Here is a 19,397-nt window from a genome sequence, read left to right as displayed (position 1 = left end):
TGAATTACTTTAAGATAATTATTTTAAAAGTTAATAAACTTATCATATATAATGGGTTATAATTGGATGACTTTGTACAAAATTTTAAGCAGTCGGTACATAAACCATTTTTTCTCTTTATTTTATGTCACAAAAGTATTAGCTTTACTATTTTCCGCCCGTGGATAAAATAAGTTGTAGCTTTATGTTAAAATAAAAATAAAGGCACCACTTCACCCTTTTTAACTAGCTTTCTTTGCCAGTTTGCCCCCCAGTGGATTCCACTAATTGCACTGATTTTTTTTTCTTATCACACGTAATTATTAGCAATTGTTCATATGAATTTTTTTATCTGGTAATTATTCACAGGATTATTATGTTTCAAATGCATTTTTGTTATGTCGTAACAAAACAAAGAACATTCGAATGCATAATTAAAGGCAGGGTATTCGTTACCAACCACTATCAATTCAGTACTATAGAGCTGATTACGGAGTTTATTTGGCATTCAGCGAAATTTTAATCCACATATTACTGCTAATCTGGTTGGTCATGGACCGATTTGTTTAAACTTATTTATTGAAAAAAAAAACTACTTATTTTAATACAATAAATAGTTTTATGTTTTGTTAGTGTGTATGGCTAAATTATCTTTGCTTAAAAAAACAGTTTTTTTTTGTTTATTTCGAAAATATATCCCATTTACTTATTAAATAAGTATTTTTTTTTTAAAAAAAACTTATTTTAAGTTTAAAGAAACCGACCCTATATTTGTATTGCAAAGGTTTGCTTAAAAAAAGAAAAACAATAAGAAAAAAACAATGAAGTAAACTTTAAGAATTATATCGGTTAAGCAGTAAAAAAAAATTACATCGGTTATTAACTTATTATATTTAGATAGATATTATTTTTAATCTACCATTGTAACTACCCAAGTTTTCATACAATAAAATGAACCCGTAAAAAAGTATCACTGAAGATAAAAAAACATGGTAGGTGAGTTACAGTGGCAACTAACAAAAAATGAATATCAAGTCATAACTTTAAAGCAATTATAAATACTACGTTCCTAAGCAACAATAACGAGTAAACACAAAAAATTATTCAGAAATACAATTTTGTTGCCTAATCCTCCAATTTAGATGCTCAATTCAAGAAAGCATTAAGCTTTTAACCAGCCACCCTACAAAATTTTTAATTTATATCTTCTTTTTTCAAAGATAAGCAGGTTAGCTTCACTTTTGATAAGTGGGCTATAGCCTTGGCTAGCATGACTATCAATCTACCATCAACCAAACTATTTTATTATTTTTCAGAAGAAACGACAAGTCCACAACTTAACTTATTTAAGAGCAATAAAATTAAGTATGATAAAATACTAACATGCATACATAGGATTACAACTGTACCTGCGACTCAAAAAGCAGATATCAGCCTTTGTCAATTTCTAAATTAACCAATATAGCACTAAACCTGTTGTGCCATGTTAGCGGTCCACGTTAGTCTAGACAATTCTATTTAACAATGAATAGTTGAATACGAAAAACATAGATCTCATTTAAAATGAGAGACCATATATTGAGAAACCACTCCCATAACAAGGTGTCACATGTCCATGTTACAACTTATTATATTGAGAGGACACAAGTATCAGTAAGCCACTCTTTAACGAACTTTTTTTTAACACACTTTTTATTTTTTAATTAAAATTTATCAGAAATTGTAAAATTATAAGTGGAGCTCAAATAGGAAATTATACCTATAAAATTATAAAATTTTGTAATTTTTAATAAATTTTACTCAATAATAATGAGTTCAGTAAAATGTGTTTTAGAATGTGTCACCGAGAATTCTCTATTGTTATATAAGCTTCTGGCCACCACCTTCACCAATATGATAACAACCCGTTTCTGTGAGGTTGGTTTTCTCCCTGAACATTGACTCTAAATACTGTGAAAGCTACCACCTTCTATTTCTCTTTTATAAACACACTGGATTGCACCAACAAAACGGCTGGAACTATCTGTATCCATTTTATAATTAGTCCCCATCATTTAAGAGGAAAAATAATAAAGTTCCCCTACTTCTTTATTACTTGTTCCTTGTCACCTTGTGAAAGCTTTTAAGCTAAACATAACATACCCTTGATCATATCTGAAACATTAATGATTGTTCTGCTCAGAAACTAAAGCTGGTTCAGGCTTTAAAAGTTTCAATGGCTGAAACCAATACTAGTATCAAAAGCTCTAGGCAATTGAGGTGTGTTTATAGTTTTGCTGATAAGGTGAAAAGTTTTCCTGGTTTGGCAAGGAGGGCAACATGGAAGGTTGGCAAAGAGGATCCAAGAAGAGTGGTCCATGCTTTGAAAGTTGGCATGGCTTTGACACTAGTTTCTTTGCTGTATCTGATGGAGCCATTGTTCAAAGGGATAGGGAAAAATGCTATGTGGGCTGTCATGACTGTGGTTGTGGTGATGGAGTTCACTGTCGGTAAGGCTATCTCAGTGACATTGTTTTGTTTTTAGATCAAAGCTTCAATTGGTATTGAAGAATCCATTTTTTTTTATCATTTTGGCATTTCTGTTATTGCAGGGGCAACATTATCCAAAGGACTAAATAGAGGATTAGGGACTCTGTTAGCAGGATCATTAGCATTTCTTATTGAGTATGTTGCAGATGCCCCTGGTCGGATTTTTCGAGCAGTTTTCATTGGTGTTGCAGTTTTTATGTTAGGTAAGCATCTAATATCATAGTCATGAAAGACACTTGATTTGTAGTTTGAAAATAATTTGAAAGGCTTTCGAAGAATTACCAAAAATAGAGATAGCCTTTTCTGTAGTCTGGTGAATTAGTTTCCTGTTTTTTATCGGTTAATGTTAGTTGTTAGTATTGTTAGTTTTTGTTAGCGGGGGATTCGAACCCATGATCTCTCCCCCTTCCCTTCTCCCTTCATCACTAGACCAACCTTATATCTCTTCCCGATTCTTATCCATATAGTGTCATGCCATAAAAGCATCTATTTGTCGAAATTTTAAGAGGAGCACAATTGATATGTTAAACTTGAGTCGATCATACAAAGCACAAACATTTAGAGTCACTTGTCAAACCCGTTTCACTTTTGGTTGGCAGGAGCAATGACTACTTATGTGAGGTTCATCCCCTACATCAAGAAGAATTATGATTATGGTGTTCTGATCTTTCTCCTGACCTTCAATTTGATAACTGTGTCAAGCTACCGCATTGACAATGTCTGGAACATTGCAAAAGATCGCATGTCCACCATTGCCATAGGTTGTGGCCTATGTCTTGTGATGAGCATATTAGTATTTCCAAACTGGTCAGGGGAAGACCTCCACAACAACACAATAACAAAGCTTGAAGGCTTAGCCAATTCTATACAAGGTAATTAAGGTGAACTTTTAAATATAGAATGCTAGTTCAGTTTTTGCAAAACAAAGAACTGTTGAAGATTATTTGTTAAATATGAAAATGTTGCTTTAGCCCTTTGATCTATATACTATCATTGATGGTCTAAAGAATCATGCAGTCTGTGTCATGGAATATTTTTATGACTCTGCAAAACAAGCAACTGAAGATGATTCATCCGAGGACCCTATTTACGAAGGTTACAAAGCTGTTTTAGATTCCAAAGCAAACGATGAAACATTGGTAAGTCAGTGCTCCTTTATTATTTAGTGAAACATGTCAAAAACCAGCGGTTTGTGATGGAAGTTCATATGTTGAATTATTGTATGAACAGGCATTACAAGCAAGCTGGGAACCAAGATGCTCAAGATATTGCCACAGAATCCCATGGCATCAATATGCAAGAGTGGGAGCTGCTCTTCGCCAATTCAGTTACACTGTTGTAGCACTACATGGATGTCTACAGTCTGAAATTCAGGTACTAAATCAATTTTATTTTTTGGAAATAAAACTTTTTAAACTTAAAAATGAGTTTGTATAATGCCAAAATTAACTTAAAATTAATTTTAATGTGCTTCTGCTTTCTACCCTCAAAAACGTAAATATATCTTAAAAGTATCCTGAACCCTGTTCGGAGCATCATAACATTTGAGACGGCTATGAAACTTCTTATTTTAGAACTTAATCGAGGGAGTTTCATGATAAAAGCTGGTAGCTGCATTTGGAATTTTGCTGTTGTTATCTTTCACTTAACTCTTAAATGAATTAAATCATACAGATGAGGATTGTGACAATTCTTTTCAAATTACAACAACTTACTAGTTGATCTAGGTCATTATGCCAACTCATGTTTTCTTTCCCTCAAAAATTGCTTCCACATGATTCCATTATGTCCATCATTGAACTCCAGAACCTGGATTATGATCTGTCATGTTATTGATAGCACATGGATAACAATCACTGGATACCTGGGTCTAAATAATATTCAAGACCATTTTGTCTAGGAATCACTATTATTTTAGCTAGCATATTTATAATTATCAGAACAGTAGACTTAATTTATCTTTGAAATTCAATTTTTGTCTCCATAATCATTATTCAGTTTTTATTTATTTTTTAACTTAACATCCAATATTTAATGAAAATATTAACATGACATTCTATTGCATTATCACATCAACACATCTTTGCTGACATGGTGAAACTCTCTTGCACTTCAATATCAACATAATTGGAAAAGTAGACTTAATCATAGTTGAATTCAATTTTTGTCCACACTGTGTGGGATAGTTAAGGTATTAAGTGTCAATATAGTTGGAATGAGACACCTTACCTTGATGTCTTGGCCGTCCTTTTTTTAAATAAAATAAAATAAAATTGTCTTCACGTATCTTTTTTGCACGAATTTGGTTCCTACTATTTTAATTATGCAGTTTTAATTTATTCATTAACTTAACATTCAATATTTAATGGAAATATTAACCAGACATGCTACTGCACAGTCACATTGGCACATCTATATTGATGCGGCATTCTCTTAAAATTGCTTGATTTCATCAATCACAAGACGGTTTCCACTGTTTTCAGAGTCACTTGATATTTCAATCATAGCTTGATAAAGACCTTTGTTGCATAATTAAAATAATTGGGGGATTAAAATTGAGGGAAAAAAAATAGGGGACCGAAATCGAATTTCAACAACAATAATAGGAGGATTAGTTAAGCCTATAAGTGCAGCTTCTTATTTGATGCTTATTATCATGATTTTATTATATATTCCATTGACTGATTTATTAATTTATTAACATTTGATTCTTAAGACACCAAAGTCAATTCGTGCGGTGTACAAAGATTCTTGCATCAGACTTGGAGAGGAAGTGTCAAAAGTATTAAGGGAACTGGCCAACAGCATAAGGAACAAACGTCAATTCTCCCCTCAAACACTCTCAAACAACCTCAATGAAGCATTACAAGACCTTGACAATGCATTGAAATCCCAACCACAACTTGTACTAGGCTCGAGGAATGGTCGAACCCCTAACACCCCAGTTCAAAAGCTTGAAGAGGACACAGCAAGTGCAAGAACCCCATTATCAAGTGTTAAGAATGATTATTTTTCGCCACGTGGATGTAAATCCAAAGAACACTCTCTTGAACAGCCAAAGAAGGTTTTAAGGCCACAACTGAGTAAGAGTGCCATCATTAGCCTTGAATTCTCAGAGGCATTACCCTTTGCTGCTTTCACTTCTTTGCTTTTAGAGATGGTGGCTAAACTGGATCGTGTTATGGATGAAGTTGAAGAGTTGGGTCGAATGGCACACTTTAGAGAGTTCAAAGATGATGATGATGATGAGATTGTTGTGACTTGCGAGAAACCAAAAATGATTATAGCTCAGAATGGCATGCCTTCTTATGGAGCAGAGTAGTTGGTAGAGTCCATAGGGAGTAATCGAGGACCATATTCTTCGTCGCAATTGGTGTTTATCATCCCATCAGGTATCATGCATACATACATTCGTGTGTGTAAAGGAACTTGCTCGTCTTTTTACATGAAAAAGGAGTATGTAAAATGCTTCTACTGCAATTACCCTGAAGTCAGTGAAGTGCAAAGTGAGCTCCATGGTTTACATTACCCATGTCTCCGTTAAGATCTCTCACGAGCCTTGTGCATACGGATTATGGATGAATAATATATATACATCTGGGTTTATGATTTTAGAACTTTAGCTAATGGATTGGAGGAGTGTTTGGAGAACAAATCTCACCATTAAGTTAAAAATAAATAGAACATTATGTGAGGGTTAAGCTTAGGAGTGTAAGCAAGTTGTGGTCTTTTCATTTTTTTTTCCTTGACTTAAATATGTTTTTGGTATATATATCGTTTTGATATTTGGTCCCTAATGAATTTTGGTTTCGAGAGGAATTCTTAATATTTGATAACTTTTGTTGGAAGTCATCGAAATTCAATATTTGTTTATGTAATCGTTAATTGGACACGTAAACATGTGTTTATGATATCACATGTAATATTTGTCTTATCGAAATAACATCTAGGATCTTGTTTTTAGAAAAATAAAAGTAAAGACCACGTCGTTTCTCCTTTTCCCACACCCTCACCCTCGATCCCCACAAACACTTTCACCTCCGCAAGAAGCTTCAACAAAACGACATCGTCGACTGCGCCGCCGCACCTCAATTACCTCGACTCCGTAGAATCCTCGTCGTTCTCCCGCAACACCAACTCTTGGGACGATCCCTTCGCACCAGCGTCCAGATTCGTGCTCAGATCCACGCTCTCCTCGCTCTAGTCCTCTATCTACCGCCTCCACTCTGAGCGCTTTCTAACCCTCACCGCTCCATCATTGCCAAAACCAACTAGCTCTCCAACCTCCACCACACCACCAAGCTCCTCCAGCACTCCATCAGCGACCGCATGGCCACCGTCAACTCCGAAAAACTCCATCTCGCCAAGGCCGCCTAACTCCAATTCGAGATCCTAATGGTGTAAGAATATTCAACTGTTGCATGAACCGCGAACCCAAAATCGAACCTGCGTCGGGGGTACTGCAAACCGATCAACAAACCCAAACTTGGGAGCTAAAAACCTAGATCTAAAAAATCAGGTTGCAGTTATGGTGCGTGACAGGTTTGGAGAAGCAACCGCAGTCAAAGATGACGAATGCGCGGTCTCGACGGTCCTCTTGTGGTGTGTGGCCTCCATGCGCTCTATGAACTTGGACTCGTTGGAGAAGTCGAGGTAGTCACACCCCACGGCGGCGCATGCGACCATGACGGGCTCGCTGTGGAGGCGGAAAGGGCCCACGAAATTAACGAGGGGAGGAAGGGAGAAAGCGTGTAGAGTTTGGATTTCAAGTTGTTGTTGTTGAGGGGTTGGGGTTGCCTTTCTCAGAGGAGGGGTCAACTTGGATGAAGGTGGAAAGTGCTTTTAAAAAAAAGTTTTTTTAAACTTATATTCAAACGATATCGTAATTATTTTTTATTTTTTTAAATGTTACATTACATGTGACATGTATGTGTGGCCGACCTATGATCACATATATTTAATAGATAACGAATTTAATAGGAATCTGATTAAAAAAAAAATTTAATAGAAACCAAATGTCAAACAAATATATATCATAAATTAAAAATATATTTAAATCTTTTTTCTTGTGATTTCTTTATTTTATTTTTCTAATTTTTTAATTACTCAATCCAATGGTTAAGATTGGATTCGATTGCACCGAGTTGTTAACAGGACAAAAAAAGTAAACCCAATCAACTCAACACAATTATGTTTAATTGAACATTGAAATAGGATACTATTTCAGGACAGTTATTTCAAAATAGGATACTATTTCGTGAGGTTGGTTTTCTCCACTGAACATTGACTCTAACTACCTGTGACAGCTACAACCTTCTATTTCTCTTTTATTAACACACTGGATTGCACCAGCAAAACGGCTGGAACTATCTGTATCCATCTTATAATTAGTCCCCCTTCATCAAGAAGATGAACAAAAGAAGAATGTTTTCTTACCGTCTTTATTACTTATTCCTTGTCACCTTGTGAAAGCTTTTAAGCTAAAAATACAACATACCCTCTATCATAAATGAAACATTAATACCAATTGATGTTACACGTGTATAGTAGTCTATTTGTGACAGTTAGTTTTTTTTTTTTTTTGAGAGAGAGAAATTGATGACAGTTAGTTAGTTATAAGGGTTTGGGAATTCTCTTGGGATATAAATTGAAATTCCCTGCATCAACTCATCGTAATATCAACATTTCAGTTTTTCCCTTGTTTTAGATTTATTCAGATGGTATCAGAGCTCCAATTCAATTGGAGCTCTGCGGTGCATAGTGATTTTGATATTCGATCGTCTTTCTTTGACGCCTGATCTCCATCTCCAATCCCATTGTTGATCTCTAGGATAGGCTCTGATACCTTCTTAGAATTTGGGTTTGAGCCTAACTCAATCCCACAAAACCGGCCATATCACTAGTTTAGGTGGGATCTCCAACAATTATTATACTCAGAAATTGAAGCTGGTTCAGGATTTGAAAGTTTTAATGGCTTTGAGATATATTTATAGCTATGCTCATAAGTTGAACAGATTTCCTGGTTTGGCAAGGAAGGCAATATGGAAGGTTGGCAAAGAGGATCCAAGAAGGGTGGTTCATTCTATGAAAGTTGGTACGGCTTTGGTACTAGTTTCTTTGTTGTATCTGTTGGAGCCATTGTTTAATGGGATAGGGAAAAACGCTATGTGGGCTGTCATGACTGTGGTTGTGGTGATGGAGTTCACTGTAGGTGAGGCTATCTCATTGACATTGTTTTTGTTTTTGGATCATAGCCTCGTAAGTCAATAGGTATTGATGGATCCGTTCTTTTCTTCCTTTTGGTTTTCCTCTGATTGCAGGGGCAACATTGTGCAAAGGACTAAATAGAGGATTGGGGACTCTCTTGGCAGGATCATTGGCATTTCTTATTAAGTATTTTGCAGATGCCCCTGGTCGGATTTTTCAAGCAGTATACATTGGTGTTTCAGTTTTTATGATAGGTAAGCATTTACTTTTATTATCATGAAAGAAATTTGATTTGTGCTTCAAAGATAAATATGAAAGGCTTTTGGAGAATTACCAAAATAGAGATATAGTTTTTTTCTTCTTCTGAATCTGTGGTTAATTAATTAATTTATGTTGTTTCTTTGTCCTGACTCATATATTCATATAGTGCATGCCACAAAAGTATCTAATTGTTGAAATTTTAAGAGAAAATCAACTGATATGTAAAACTTGAGACATCAAACCTTTAGAGTCACATGTCAAAACCATCGAACTAAGCATTTAAGTGGGAATGTGTTAATCCTTGGCTCATGTTTGTAATTTTTATTATCCTCAGAAGCAAAGAACTTGTAATCAAATTGTGTCCTGTGACTGGTGTAACCAAATGTTTTCCTGAGCCATAGTTTCACTTTTGGTTGGCAGGAGCATTAACTACTTATGTGAGGTTCATTCCCTCTATCAAGAAGAATTATGACTATGGTGTTCTGATCTTTCTTCTCACCTTTAATTTGATAACTGTATCAAGCTACCGCGTTAATGATGTCTGGGACTTTGCAAAAGATCGCATATCCACCATTGCCATAGGATGTGGCCTATGTCTTCTGATGAGCATATTGGTGTTTCCAAACTGGTCAGGGGAAGAGCTCCACAACAACACCATATCAAGGCTCGAAGGCTTAGCCAACTCTATACAAGGTAATTAAGGTGAACTTTTAGATACAATGCCAGATCATTACTTCCTTGCCTTAAAAGAAAATCAATGGAAGTTTGTGTAAAACAAAGAACTGTTGAAGGTTATTATTTATTAAATGTGAATAAGTTTTGGTCCTTTGATCTATACCATTGATGGTCAAAAGAATCATGCAGTCTGTATCACGGGATATTTTTATGATTCTGCAAAACAAGCAACTGAAGGTGATTCATCTGAGAATCCAATTTACGAAGGTTACAAGGCTGTTTTAGACTCCAAAGTAAAAGATGAAACACTGGTAACTCACGGCCACTTTCTGTGAAACATGTCAGAAACTAGTGCTTTGTGATGGAAGTTCATATGTGGAATTGTTTTGTGGAAAACAGGCGTCACAAGCAAGCTGGGAACCAAGATTCTCAAGATATTGTCACAGAACTCCGTGGCATCAATATACAAGAGTGGGAGCTGCTCTTCGCCAATTCAGTTACACTGTTGTAGCACTACATGGATGTCTACAGTCTGAAATTCAGGTACTAAATCAAATAGTTTAGAAAATAAAATAACTTAAAAATGAGTTTGTATAATGCCAAAATTAACTTAAAATGTGCTTCTGCTTTCTAATGACTTAACTTTCAACCCAAAAGAGAAATGTAAATAAAAGGATTATCATTCCCTAAAAAACGTAAATACATCTTAAAACTATGCAGAACACTGTTCGAAACATCATAACATTTGAGAAACCTCTAAGAAATTCTGTGACTTTCATGATGCAAGCTGGTAGCTGCATTTCTAAACTTGCTATTGTTAGCTTTCATTTAACTCTAAGTGAATTAAATCATAATTCATACAGACGATGATTGTGAAAATTCTATTCAAATAAAAAAGAACTTACTACTTGGTCTATGTCACTATTCCAATTCATGTCTTCTTTCCCTCAAAAAGTGCTTCTTTTATGTCCATAGCACATGGATAACAATCACTAGAAATATCATTTTGTCTAGCATTCATTATCTTTTTAGCTAGCATCTTCATAATTATCGGAATTCTAGACTTAATTGTATTTTAGTTCCCTTATTATTGAAGTTTGGTTTTGGTCTGCAAAATTTTGGGGAGTGAATTTGGTCCCCTAACTATTTTAATTATGTAATTTTGATTTATTCATTAACTTGACATCCAATATTTAATGGAAATGATGCTGTGACACTCTCTTGTACTGCAATACCAACATTATTAGATGTGAAGTTAACGGATGGATCAAAATTACAAAATTAAAATACTTGGGAACAAAAATTGGGCAGAAAAAAAAAACAGGGTGGCCAAAATTGAATTTCACCAATGCTAGGAGGACTAAAAGTGCATTTAAGACTACAAATTGCAACTTCTTATTTGATGCTAGTTATCATGATTTTATTATATATTGATTATATTCCTTTAACTTGCTTATGTATTAACATTTGATTCTTAAGACACCAAAGTCAATTAGTACCCTGTACAAAGATTCTTGCATCAGACTTGGAGAGGAAGTGTCAAAAGTATTAAGGGAACTGGCCAACAGCATAAGGAACAAACGTCAATTCTCCCCTCAAACACTCTCCAGGAATCTAAAGGATGCATTACAAGACCTTCACAGTGCCTTGAAATCCCAACCACAACTTGTACTAGGCTCGAGGAATGGTCGAACTCAAACCCCTAAAACCGCAGTTCAAGCAGTTCCACATCCACATCCTGACCAAAAGCTTGAAGAGGACACCAAATTCTCATTCTCAAGTGTTAGGAATGGTTCACGTGGATCCGGATGTCAATCCGTAGAGCACTCTCGTGAACTGACAAGGAAGGTTTTAAGGCCACAGATGAGTATGAGTGCCATCATTAGCCTTGAGTTCTCAGAAGCATTACCCTTTGCTGCTTTCACTTCTTTGCTTGTAGAGATGGTGGCTAAACTGGATTATGTTATGGATGAAGTTGATGAGTTGGGCATAATAGCACATTTTGAAGAGTTCCAAGGTGATGAGATTGTCGTGACTTGTGAAAAACCAAACATCAATAAACCTCAGAATGACTTGCCTTCTTATGGAGCAGAGTAGTTAGTATAGAATCCAAATGGAGTACTGGAGCATATTCTTCGTTGCAATTGCTGCTTATCATCCCATGGCATGCATGCATACATACATATATATACATACATTCTAGTGCGTATGTAAAGGAACTTGCTAGTCTTCTTACATGGAGAAGAGTGCACGTAAAATGCTTCCACAATAAGTTACCCTGAATTGCAAAGTGAGCTCCTTGGTTTGTTATGGCTAGCTTACTTTGATTCAGTTACATTACCTATGGAGCCTTGTGCACATGGAAGAGTTAGATATATACATCTTGGTAGATGATTTTACCTTGTGGATTTGAGGATTGCTTGGAGAACAAATCTCACCAATGTAAGTTAAAAATAAATAAAAGATTATATATATTATGAGTTCAAAGTGGTATGACAAACACGCCACTTGAATTAAAAATTCACTTCCTCACTTTATCTCACTCTTAAACATGGTCTGCACCTAATTTAATTTTAATATAAGCTCATTTAATAATGTTTGTTTAGATGGGTACAGGGAAGAGAAAATATAAAGTTAATTTAACAAAAATATGAGCATGATAAAGTAATATATAAACTCAAAAGTTGACCTGACAGCTTAATAATTGCGCTTATATATTGTTAAAAGATGGTTAAAGAAACTTTGATTTGTTAGTGAGGAATGAAGGACAAAATATGTCTTTGAATCTCAAGATTTAACTTGTTGTCGCCCAAAACTGGTGGAGAAAGATAATTTTAAATATTGATTCATTTAACTTGAAATTTATGTTAACCTCTTGATGAATTTGAGACTTCTTATTGCCCTGTGTGGCAATTATGGTTTTTTTAGAATATATTGATAGAAGTATCTAACCAACCTCTCGAACGTCACACAGGGCAAGAAATTGCTAACCTATCCACATCAAAGAAAATTTCTTTTCCATTTGATATCTTCCACGTGTGCATCTTGTGACTTTTTGAGAAGTATCTTTAATTTCAGGTACAGTTTCATAGCTCAGTATATACTTATTTAAAAGATGAAAAATATTTCAGATAAGGTCTTGTTCAAGCAGAAAATACCACTTATTACTCAAACAACCTCTGAAAATGAGAGTTACAAACACAAAAGAAGAGTGAATTAAAAGGTCAAACAGTGAGGTTGTACTAAATTATTCATGAGCAACTAAAACCACTTGTTTGCCAGCACTACGGCCTTCGAACATTGCTTCTAGTGCAGCTGGACCGTTCTTAAGACCCTCGGCTATGTCTTCAACGTATGTTATCTTCCCTTCCCTCATATAAGGCAAAACAATATCCAAGAATTTAGGATAGAGGTGATAGTAATCATACACTGTGAAGGCTTCTACTTTGATCTGCTTGTATATGATATTCACTAAGTTCTTTATGCCTTGAGGCTCATCAAGATCATACTGTGATATCATTCCAGCCACCACAATTCGACCACGCCTTCTCATGTTAAGAAGGGCTGCCTCAAGCATGTCTCCCCCAACGTTGTCAAAGTATATGTAAATGCCTTCAGGGAAATATCTATCACCAATTAAACCCCACAGCATTATGAGTGTAAATGTTTAGCATTCTGGCTCACAAAAAAACTAATCCAAATTTTAGTTGAGAAAACTTGATTTCCTTATCTTGTGGAAGATCAAGTACTGTTTATTAGGATAACTAATTTTTTGTCTAAGATAATTTGAAGTTATGGATATGGTAAATGTCGATTATGTACTCATCTCTTCAAAGTTGCATCCAGGTCTTGTTCCTCCTTGTAATTAAAAGCCCCATCAAACCCGAACTTATTCTTCAAAATTTCAACTTTATTTACACCAAAAACAGAACAAATAACTGAGGTTGTTGCCGAAACTAGATAAAAACTTTATTGTTTTGTTATTATGTTTTTTTTTTCTTGGTAATATGCTTGGTGAGAATTATTGCGGTGGTAAAAATAACTGGGTTTTTTTTCTGTTGAATTAATTTATTTTGATATTATTTTTTCAATTTTTTGAAATTAAATTGCATATAGAATTGAATGTCGATAAATTGATTTTGAAGAGAAATAACTAAAGTACTTAACTACGTGGCAGAAAAACTGATATAATGCATGCCTAAAAATCAAATTAAAATTATTTGAGCAAGTTTAAAGAGCTAAGAACATACAAGGATCATAATACAAGGTCAAAAAGAGTCATCTCAAAAGTACATACATGACAATTGAACTTTCGCTATAAAAAAAAGTGATATCCATACGTCAATCAGCTAGCAAATTAAACAAACAACAAATCATGCGCACTTCCAATTAGACAAGTTAGATATTTCATTTTATAGAGTTTATTCTAAGTGAATAAAAAAATGTAACTATTCTAAAGAATAGTAGTGCAGGAGTCTAACGTAGGAGCATCAATTATCATGTCTTCCGTTTGGAGTTATTTTAGGACTCATTAGTAGAACAAAGTGATTTCCATACTTTATTCACATCATTAACAGGTTGAAATGAATTTTATATTTGCTTATAGAAAATGAGTTTTTATATTTGAAAAGGTCCATGATCAAATGAAGTGCATCATGAATTGGCACGAAGTAAATATCATATACTAATAACGTATGTCACTTCATTCATTTCAACAGATAAAGCTCTTTGGCATTCAAGGTTCATGGATATTAGATCAAGGACGAAAAACTAAAGACCAAATGAACCACCAAACATCTGAACAAAGGCAGGGAAAATTTCATTGTTCCTTTGCTTTCTTACGTGCCAGAAAGCGCTCTTTTGCTGCAGCCAGAGCATCTTGATTTCTTTTGTGATGATCGGGCTTTGGTTGAGAATCTGATGGCTGTTCAGATGAACTCTTTTCTTCCATAGAAGCCTCAGGATTTTGCTTCGTTTCCAAGGTATTGAAACTTTTATCAGAAGGATTAGAAGCTTCACCCTGATCCTCCTCAATCTTTACTCTTGGGGACTCCGCTGGTGAACTTGAGTTGCCCAATGAATGTTGCACTTCATCTGACACATTACGAGGTTCATGCTCATTTGATGCATGGCTCACTCGCTCATGGGTCTCTGGAACTCTATGCCCAGCCTGATTGTCATGTTTCCTTGCTTCGGCATCTTTTGCACCATAAGCAACATTTTTATCTAGGTTTGCATAAAAATCAAGCAAAAAGTCCTTCTTCTTGGTAACCTATGCAAATATTAAATACAAAAAATGTCAATAATTTAAAATAGAGAGATAGGAATTAAACCATAAACAAGCAGGTCACGTTAATTAAAAAATTTAAAAATATACACTAAAATGAAGAAGGAAGGAAGGAAAACTTTTAAAATCTGTTACTAATCTAGGTTGACAACCAGAAGAGATATCAAAACATGATAAAGATAATGAGAAATTTAAAGAACAGAAACATACATCGTCTCTTTCCTCTTGGAGTTCACGCAGACGTTCTAGCTCCATTTGTCTCTCTCGTTCAGCAAGCTTCTTTCTATATGCTTCAGTGATAAATTTGTCTTTGCCAGCATACAGATGGTCATCTTTGCTTCTCTCTTTGGCAATCTTTTTCTCATAAACAATCTCACGATACTGCTCTCGCTCTTTTGCTTTTTTGATCAGATTTTGGATATATTTTGGCTGCATTGCAAAGATTACAGGTTGATGATGAGTACCAATGTCATTTAGCAAATAACCCAAAATGAACAAATTTCAACACTAGCTCTCACAAAAGTAAAACAAGAAAATAAATTTAAACAAAATATTAAAAAGGAATAAGCACAAAGCCTATTTGAAACCCACTATCAACATTTTCACTATTCTAACAATGCGTTGACAATGGAGCTTCCACACCTTGAGAGATGTTGTGTCTATACATGTCAAACACCAATACCCCAGATTGACACTAACACCTTTATACAGTACTCTTGGGAATGTGATAATATTAAAAATCTCACAATTTCTATATAAAGATACTTTAACACATCATGAATATTTTAATTATGTTTCCATATGCTCTACTTGATGATCTACCCATCTATCATCTGTATATAAGCCTTCTTATATCTAGGATTTTTCTGTGTCATTGTGTCATCTGCCATGTCCTATGAGATATATCACTACCCTACCAAAACAACAAAAGGGTACTTGCAAATTTTTGTAACATAAAACACATAGATTACTCATGATATATCGAAGACAACCCAACAGAATGTTATCTGATAACAAAATGAAAAAGGACTTCATAGCTATCTTAGTACAAACCAACTATTTTAAATTTTAAATAAATGAAAGGAAATTTTTATCCAAAAGAAAAGGTACCAGTGGATCTATATGTTGACAATCACTAGAGTCATCATAATTATGATGCAAGTTGGCAGAGATTCTCAGTTTCTCATTATAGATTCTATAGAGTTGTAAAAATAACGCAATGGTTGTTTGATTGTAATTAAGAAAAGATTATTCGAACTGCAACCATACCTTTCTCTCTTCACGATCTTGTACCAATGGACGGGCAACTTTCTCTTTCATTTGGTCATAGACTCCATCATAATCAAATACAGATGGATCTTCCTCCAAGGCTTTCTTTTGCTGCTCCTCGACCTTAAAAAAGGAAAAACCAAATGGAAAGTGAGATCATAACATAAACAAACAAAATACAATAGTCACAATAACAAACACTGGTTTAAAAGTATCAAACACCAAGGAAACTATTACAGCAAGATCAACATACTTCCTTGAGACGTTTATTCTTGCTAGCCTGGAGAGCAATTTCTCTCTCAATGTCATTCTCATCATCTTCATTAAAGCCAAAAGGGGTGGAGAGGGAAGGTCTTGGTGGCTGCTTCTTTGGCTTAGCCGGCCTAAGGTTCAAGCCATACTTGCTCATTTCAACCAGATTATTCACTGCAGTTTGACACAAAGTGAAGCACTAATTGTATGTATGATTCCAATTTAATTTAAATCAATGCAGAAAACTGTAATCACCTATAAAGAACTTCACTAACTGGCACACTCATCTTAGGAAAATCAAATTGCAACTAACTTGAGAATTTTTTATACATGTATTTGATTTAATCACCCTTCTCAACCATTAGTGTTTTTTTTATCATGGTTACCATTACACTTATCCTCAAAAGCGCATCTTCTTGCTTTAAAGGAGCCAAATGCAAGATTTTGGTCCACTAACTAAGGACTCACTTTAGAGGATAAACATTGCTGTTAAATGGCGGTGCCATGGCCACCATTGGCGGGTTTTTTGACAACCACCCAGGAAAATTAGTGAAGGGAGGCCCACTATGGCAGCGCCATAGGCATGTTTACGTGGTAGAATTTTAGCCTTCCACCATTGATAACACTGAGGGTAAACAACATTATAATCACTTATTGAGAATGTGCAAAATACTTGCCCATATACAACAAACTGGGAAATTGTTAAAATCACAACCAACCATATAACTATAATTCATGACCCCTCACTCTATAGGAACAAACACATCGGTGTAACTGAACAATACATAGGTTTTCCAGCTAGGTCAGAAGTTGCAGTTATTACCCGGAGCTATAACCAAAAGAAAGGAAAATACCAGAATCTACCCAAATTATCAAGAAAAAAAATCTGCACCGAATGGAAAACTCGAATACCCATTTAGAAAAAAGAAACAGAGAATTAAAGAAACACCAGAAATTGAGAAAATTAAAGAGATACCGGCCTTCAAAGAGCACGAAAGAGATACTAACCTGAAGGAATTTGGAGTCTTGGAGGCTTCAATTTGGCAATAATCCGGTGCAGCTTGCCTCTCTTATCATTCCCTCTTGCACCCGGATGATGGAATGATTTGTTCGATTGAGAAAAAGGGGATTAGGGTTCTAAGATGAATTTGCAAATTCAATCTCAGAGACTCAGGTGCGTGAGCGTGATTAGTAAACTAAGGAAAAGCATGGAAATTTAGATGTTTAGTGTTGGGTTGGCACGTTGGATAGGCTAACCCACCTGAGCCCTGACCCGACCCGTTATTTGTTGGGGGTTGTCTCTCATGTGTGTGGGTTGAGGCTTAAAAGCCATTCTCATTCAAGGCAATTGATATATACCTTTCTTTTTATTTATTTTTTCAAAAATATTCTCTATTCAAAATTAAGTTTCAAGAGAAATACTAAGAATACATTTTTTTTAACACACTCTTTTTTTATTGGATAAATTTTATCAAAAATCATAAAATTTTGAAAGTCTCACATATTATTTAATCATTCTTTCTTATGATTTTATTATTTTTAATAAATTTTAGTTAATAGAAAAGAATATACTAGAAGAAATATGTTAAATAGTGTGATATATTACTGTCTACCACTCCTCATCAATTCAATTCAAACACATTGAAGTTATCTTTTTAAAATTAAAATTAAATTATTTAAGATACAATTTATCTTTTTTTAATTGAAATTGATTTAATTAGATAGAAATTACCTTTTATGAAAATAATCGAATTAACTATCGTATGAATTTATTTTATTAATAATAATCCAATTAACTCTGAAACAAATTTGTATCATTACTAATTCGATTACAATTAAAAAGAATAACTTGTGTTATTATTAATTCTAATTTAAATAAAAAAGATAATTATATCATAATTAATTTTATATATATTTTTTTAAAGCAAATAATTTTATTACTATTAAAAATAAGTAATGTGTGTCCTCAATGATTTACATCATAATTAATTCAAGAATAATTATAAAAATATAATTAAAAACAATCTTTTTTTTTTGGGGGGGGGTAAACATATTTTCCTATTGTATATTTTTTTCACCCCCTTTTTACTCAATCAAAAACATGTTTTCTCCATACAAAGAAGAGTATTTTGAGAACATTTAAAAAAAATGTGGGGATATAAAGCAAAAGTGAATTGAGAATAGCAACATCCTTTGGGTAGGCCTGGTTTATGTTGGCCTGTGATGGATTAGTCTAAATGAGCTGCTAAGTTAGTCCAAATTGAAAATTCAAATAAAATTCACTAAATAACAAGTGAGATTTGCATATTTTTATAATATTTAAACAAAACTATTCACTAATAAAAATTGTGTTTAAAATCATGTTAATTGTGTAAACGACGCAATACTTTTTTAATATTTTTTTCGGAGAATAAAATTAGTTAAATAGAGACAAACATTTATTGTAGAACCCACGTACTAAAAAATTATACTATTTTGATGTGCAAAAGAGGTATTGTTATTAACGAAGTTAGGTTATACTAATTCGAAAGTGAAAAATGAGATAGAAGACAACAAATCCTAAAAGAATAATGATGTATAAAAGGGGAATGGTTTTGCGACACTTGGCGCTTCTTTTATCAAATTGTAGACGGCTAACTAGAACAGAGAAAAGGAACGAGAATCGAATAATGATATAAATAATAAACTTGTATTATCAATATATTCTTCTAAATATAAATATATTGGGTAAAGACATTGTTGAATTTGCTAGGTAAGGGGACAGTTAGATAGATAAAAATTTAAAATTGTGTCTCTAAATTTATAAAAATATAATAAATTAGTCATTAATTCAAATAATTAATAATTATTTGTATATGATATTTTCTAATAATAATTTTTCGACTGACGATGGTCATATATTATATATGGTTGTCACATGTCATATATGTAATTATTA

General features: G+C 34.0%; 2 protein-coding genes across 5 annotated transcripts; one reads left to right on the top strand and one right to left on the bottom strand.

The window, feature by feature from the left end:
* The first annotated feature begins 1,872 nt into the window (after positions 1 to 1,872).
* Positions 1,873 to 12,171, top strand: LOC100796724 (aluminum-activated malate transporter family protein). 4 transcript variants are annotated; one of them, XM_006605774.4, is made up of 7 exons: positions 5,843 to 7,337; positions 8,545 to 8,719; positions 8,829 to 8,969; positions 9,397 to 9,669; positions 9,841 to 9,962; positions 10,051 to 10,194; positions 11,131 to 12,171. In XM_006605774.4, exons 1-7 carry the CDS (start codon positions 7,332 to 7,334, stop codon positions 11,746 to 11,748), a joined length of 1,479 nt encoding a protein of 492 aa, XP_006605837.1. In that variant the 5' UTR covers positions 5,843 to 7,331; the 3' UTR covers positions 11,749 to 12,171. The 4 variants fall into 4 exon arrangements, with proteins under 4 accessions (XP_003555194.1, XP_014628524.1, XP_006605837.1 ...); XM_003555146.5 differs by lacking the exons at positions 8,545 to 8,719; positions 8,829 to 8,969; positions 9,397 to 9,669; ... (1 more) ...; positions 10,051 to 10,194; positions 11,131 to 12,171 and adding exons at positions 1,873 to 2,468; positions 2,571 to 2,711; positions 3,108 to 3,380; positions 3,526 to 3,647; positions 3,739 to 3,882 and having other exon boundaries at positions 5,225 to 7,570; XM_014773038.3 differs by lacking the exons at positions 5,843 to 7,337; positions 8,545 to 8,719; positions 8,829 to 8,969; ... (1 more) ...; positions 9,841 to 9,962; positions 10,051 to 10,194 and adding exons at positions 1,917 to 2,468; positions 2,571 to 2,711; positions 3,108 to 3,380; positions 3,526 to 3,647; positions 3,739 to 3,882.
* A 1,871-nt stretch (positions 12,172 to 14,042) lies between these two features.
* Positions 14,043 to 17,771, bottom strand: LOC100776722 (nuclear speckle splicing regulatory protein 1-like). Its single transcript, NM_001252796.3, has 5 exons — positions 17,468 to 17,771; positions 16,461 to 16,633; positions 16,208 to 16,330; positions 15,149 to 15,367; positions 14,043 to 14,923 (listed from the first exon to the last, which is right to left on the bottom strand). Exons 2-5 carry the CDS (start codon positions 16,614 to 16,616, stop codon positions 14,471 to 14,473), a joined length of 951 nt encoding a protein of 316 aa, NP_001239725.1. The 5' UTR covers positions 16,617 to 16,633; positions 17,468 to 17,771; the 3' UTR covers positions 14,043 to 14,470.
* Positions 17,772 to 19,397: the final 1,626 nt, after the last annotated feature.

Source organism: Glycine max, chromosome 20 (genome assembly GCF_000004515.6).
Source record: "Glycine max cultivar Williams 82 chromosome 20, Glycine_max_v4.0, whole genome shotgun sequence".
In the NCBI taxonomy this organism is placed as follows: Eukaryota; Viridiplantae; Streptophyta; class Magnoliopsida; order Fabales; family Fabaceae; genus Glycine; species Glycine max.
The sequence above is the reverse complement of the archived record's forward strand: the minus strand, read 5'-3'. Positions and strand labels throughout refer to the sequence as shown.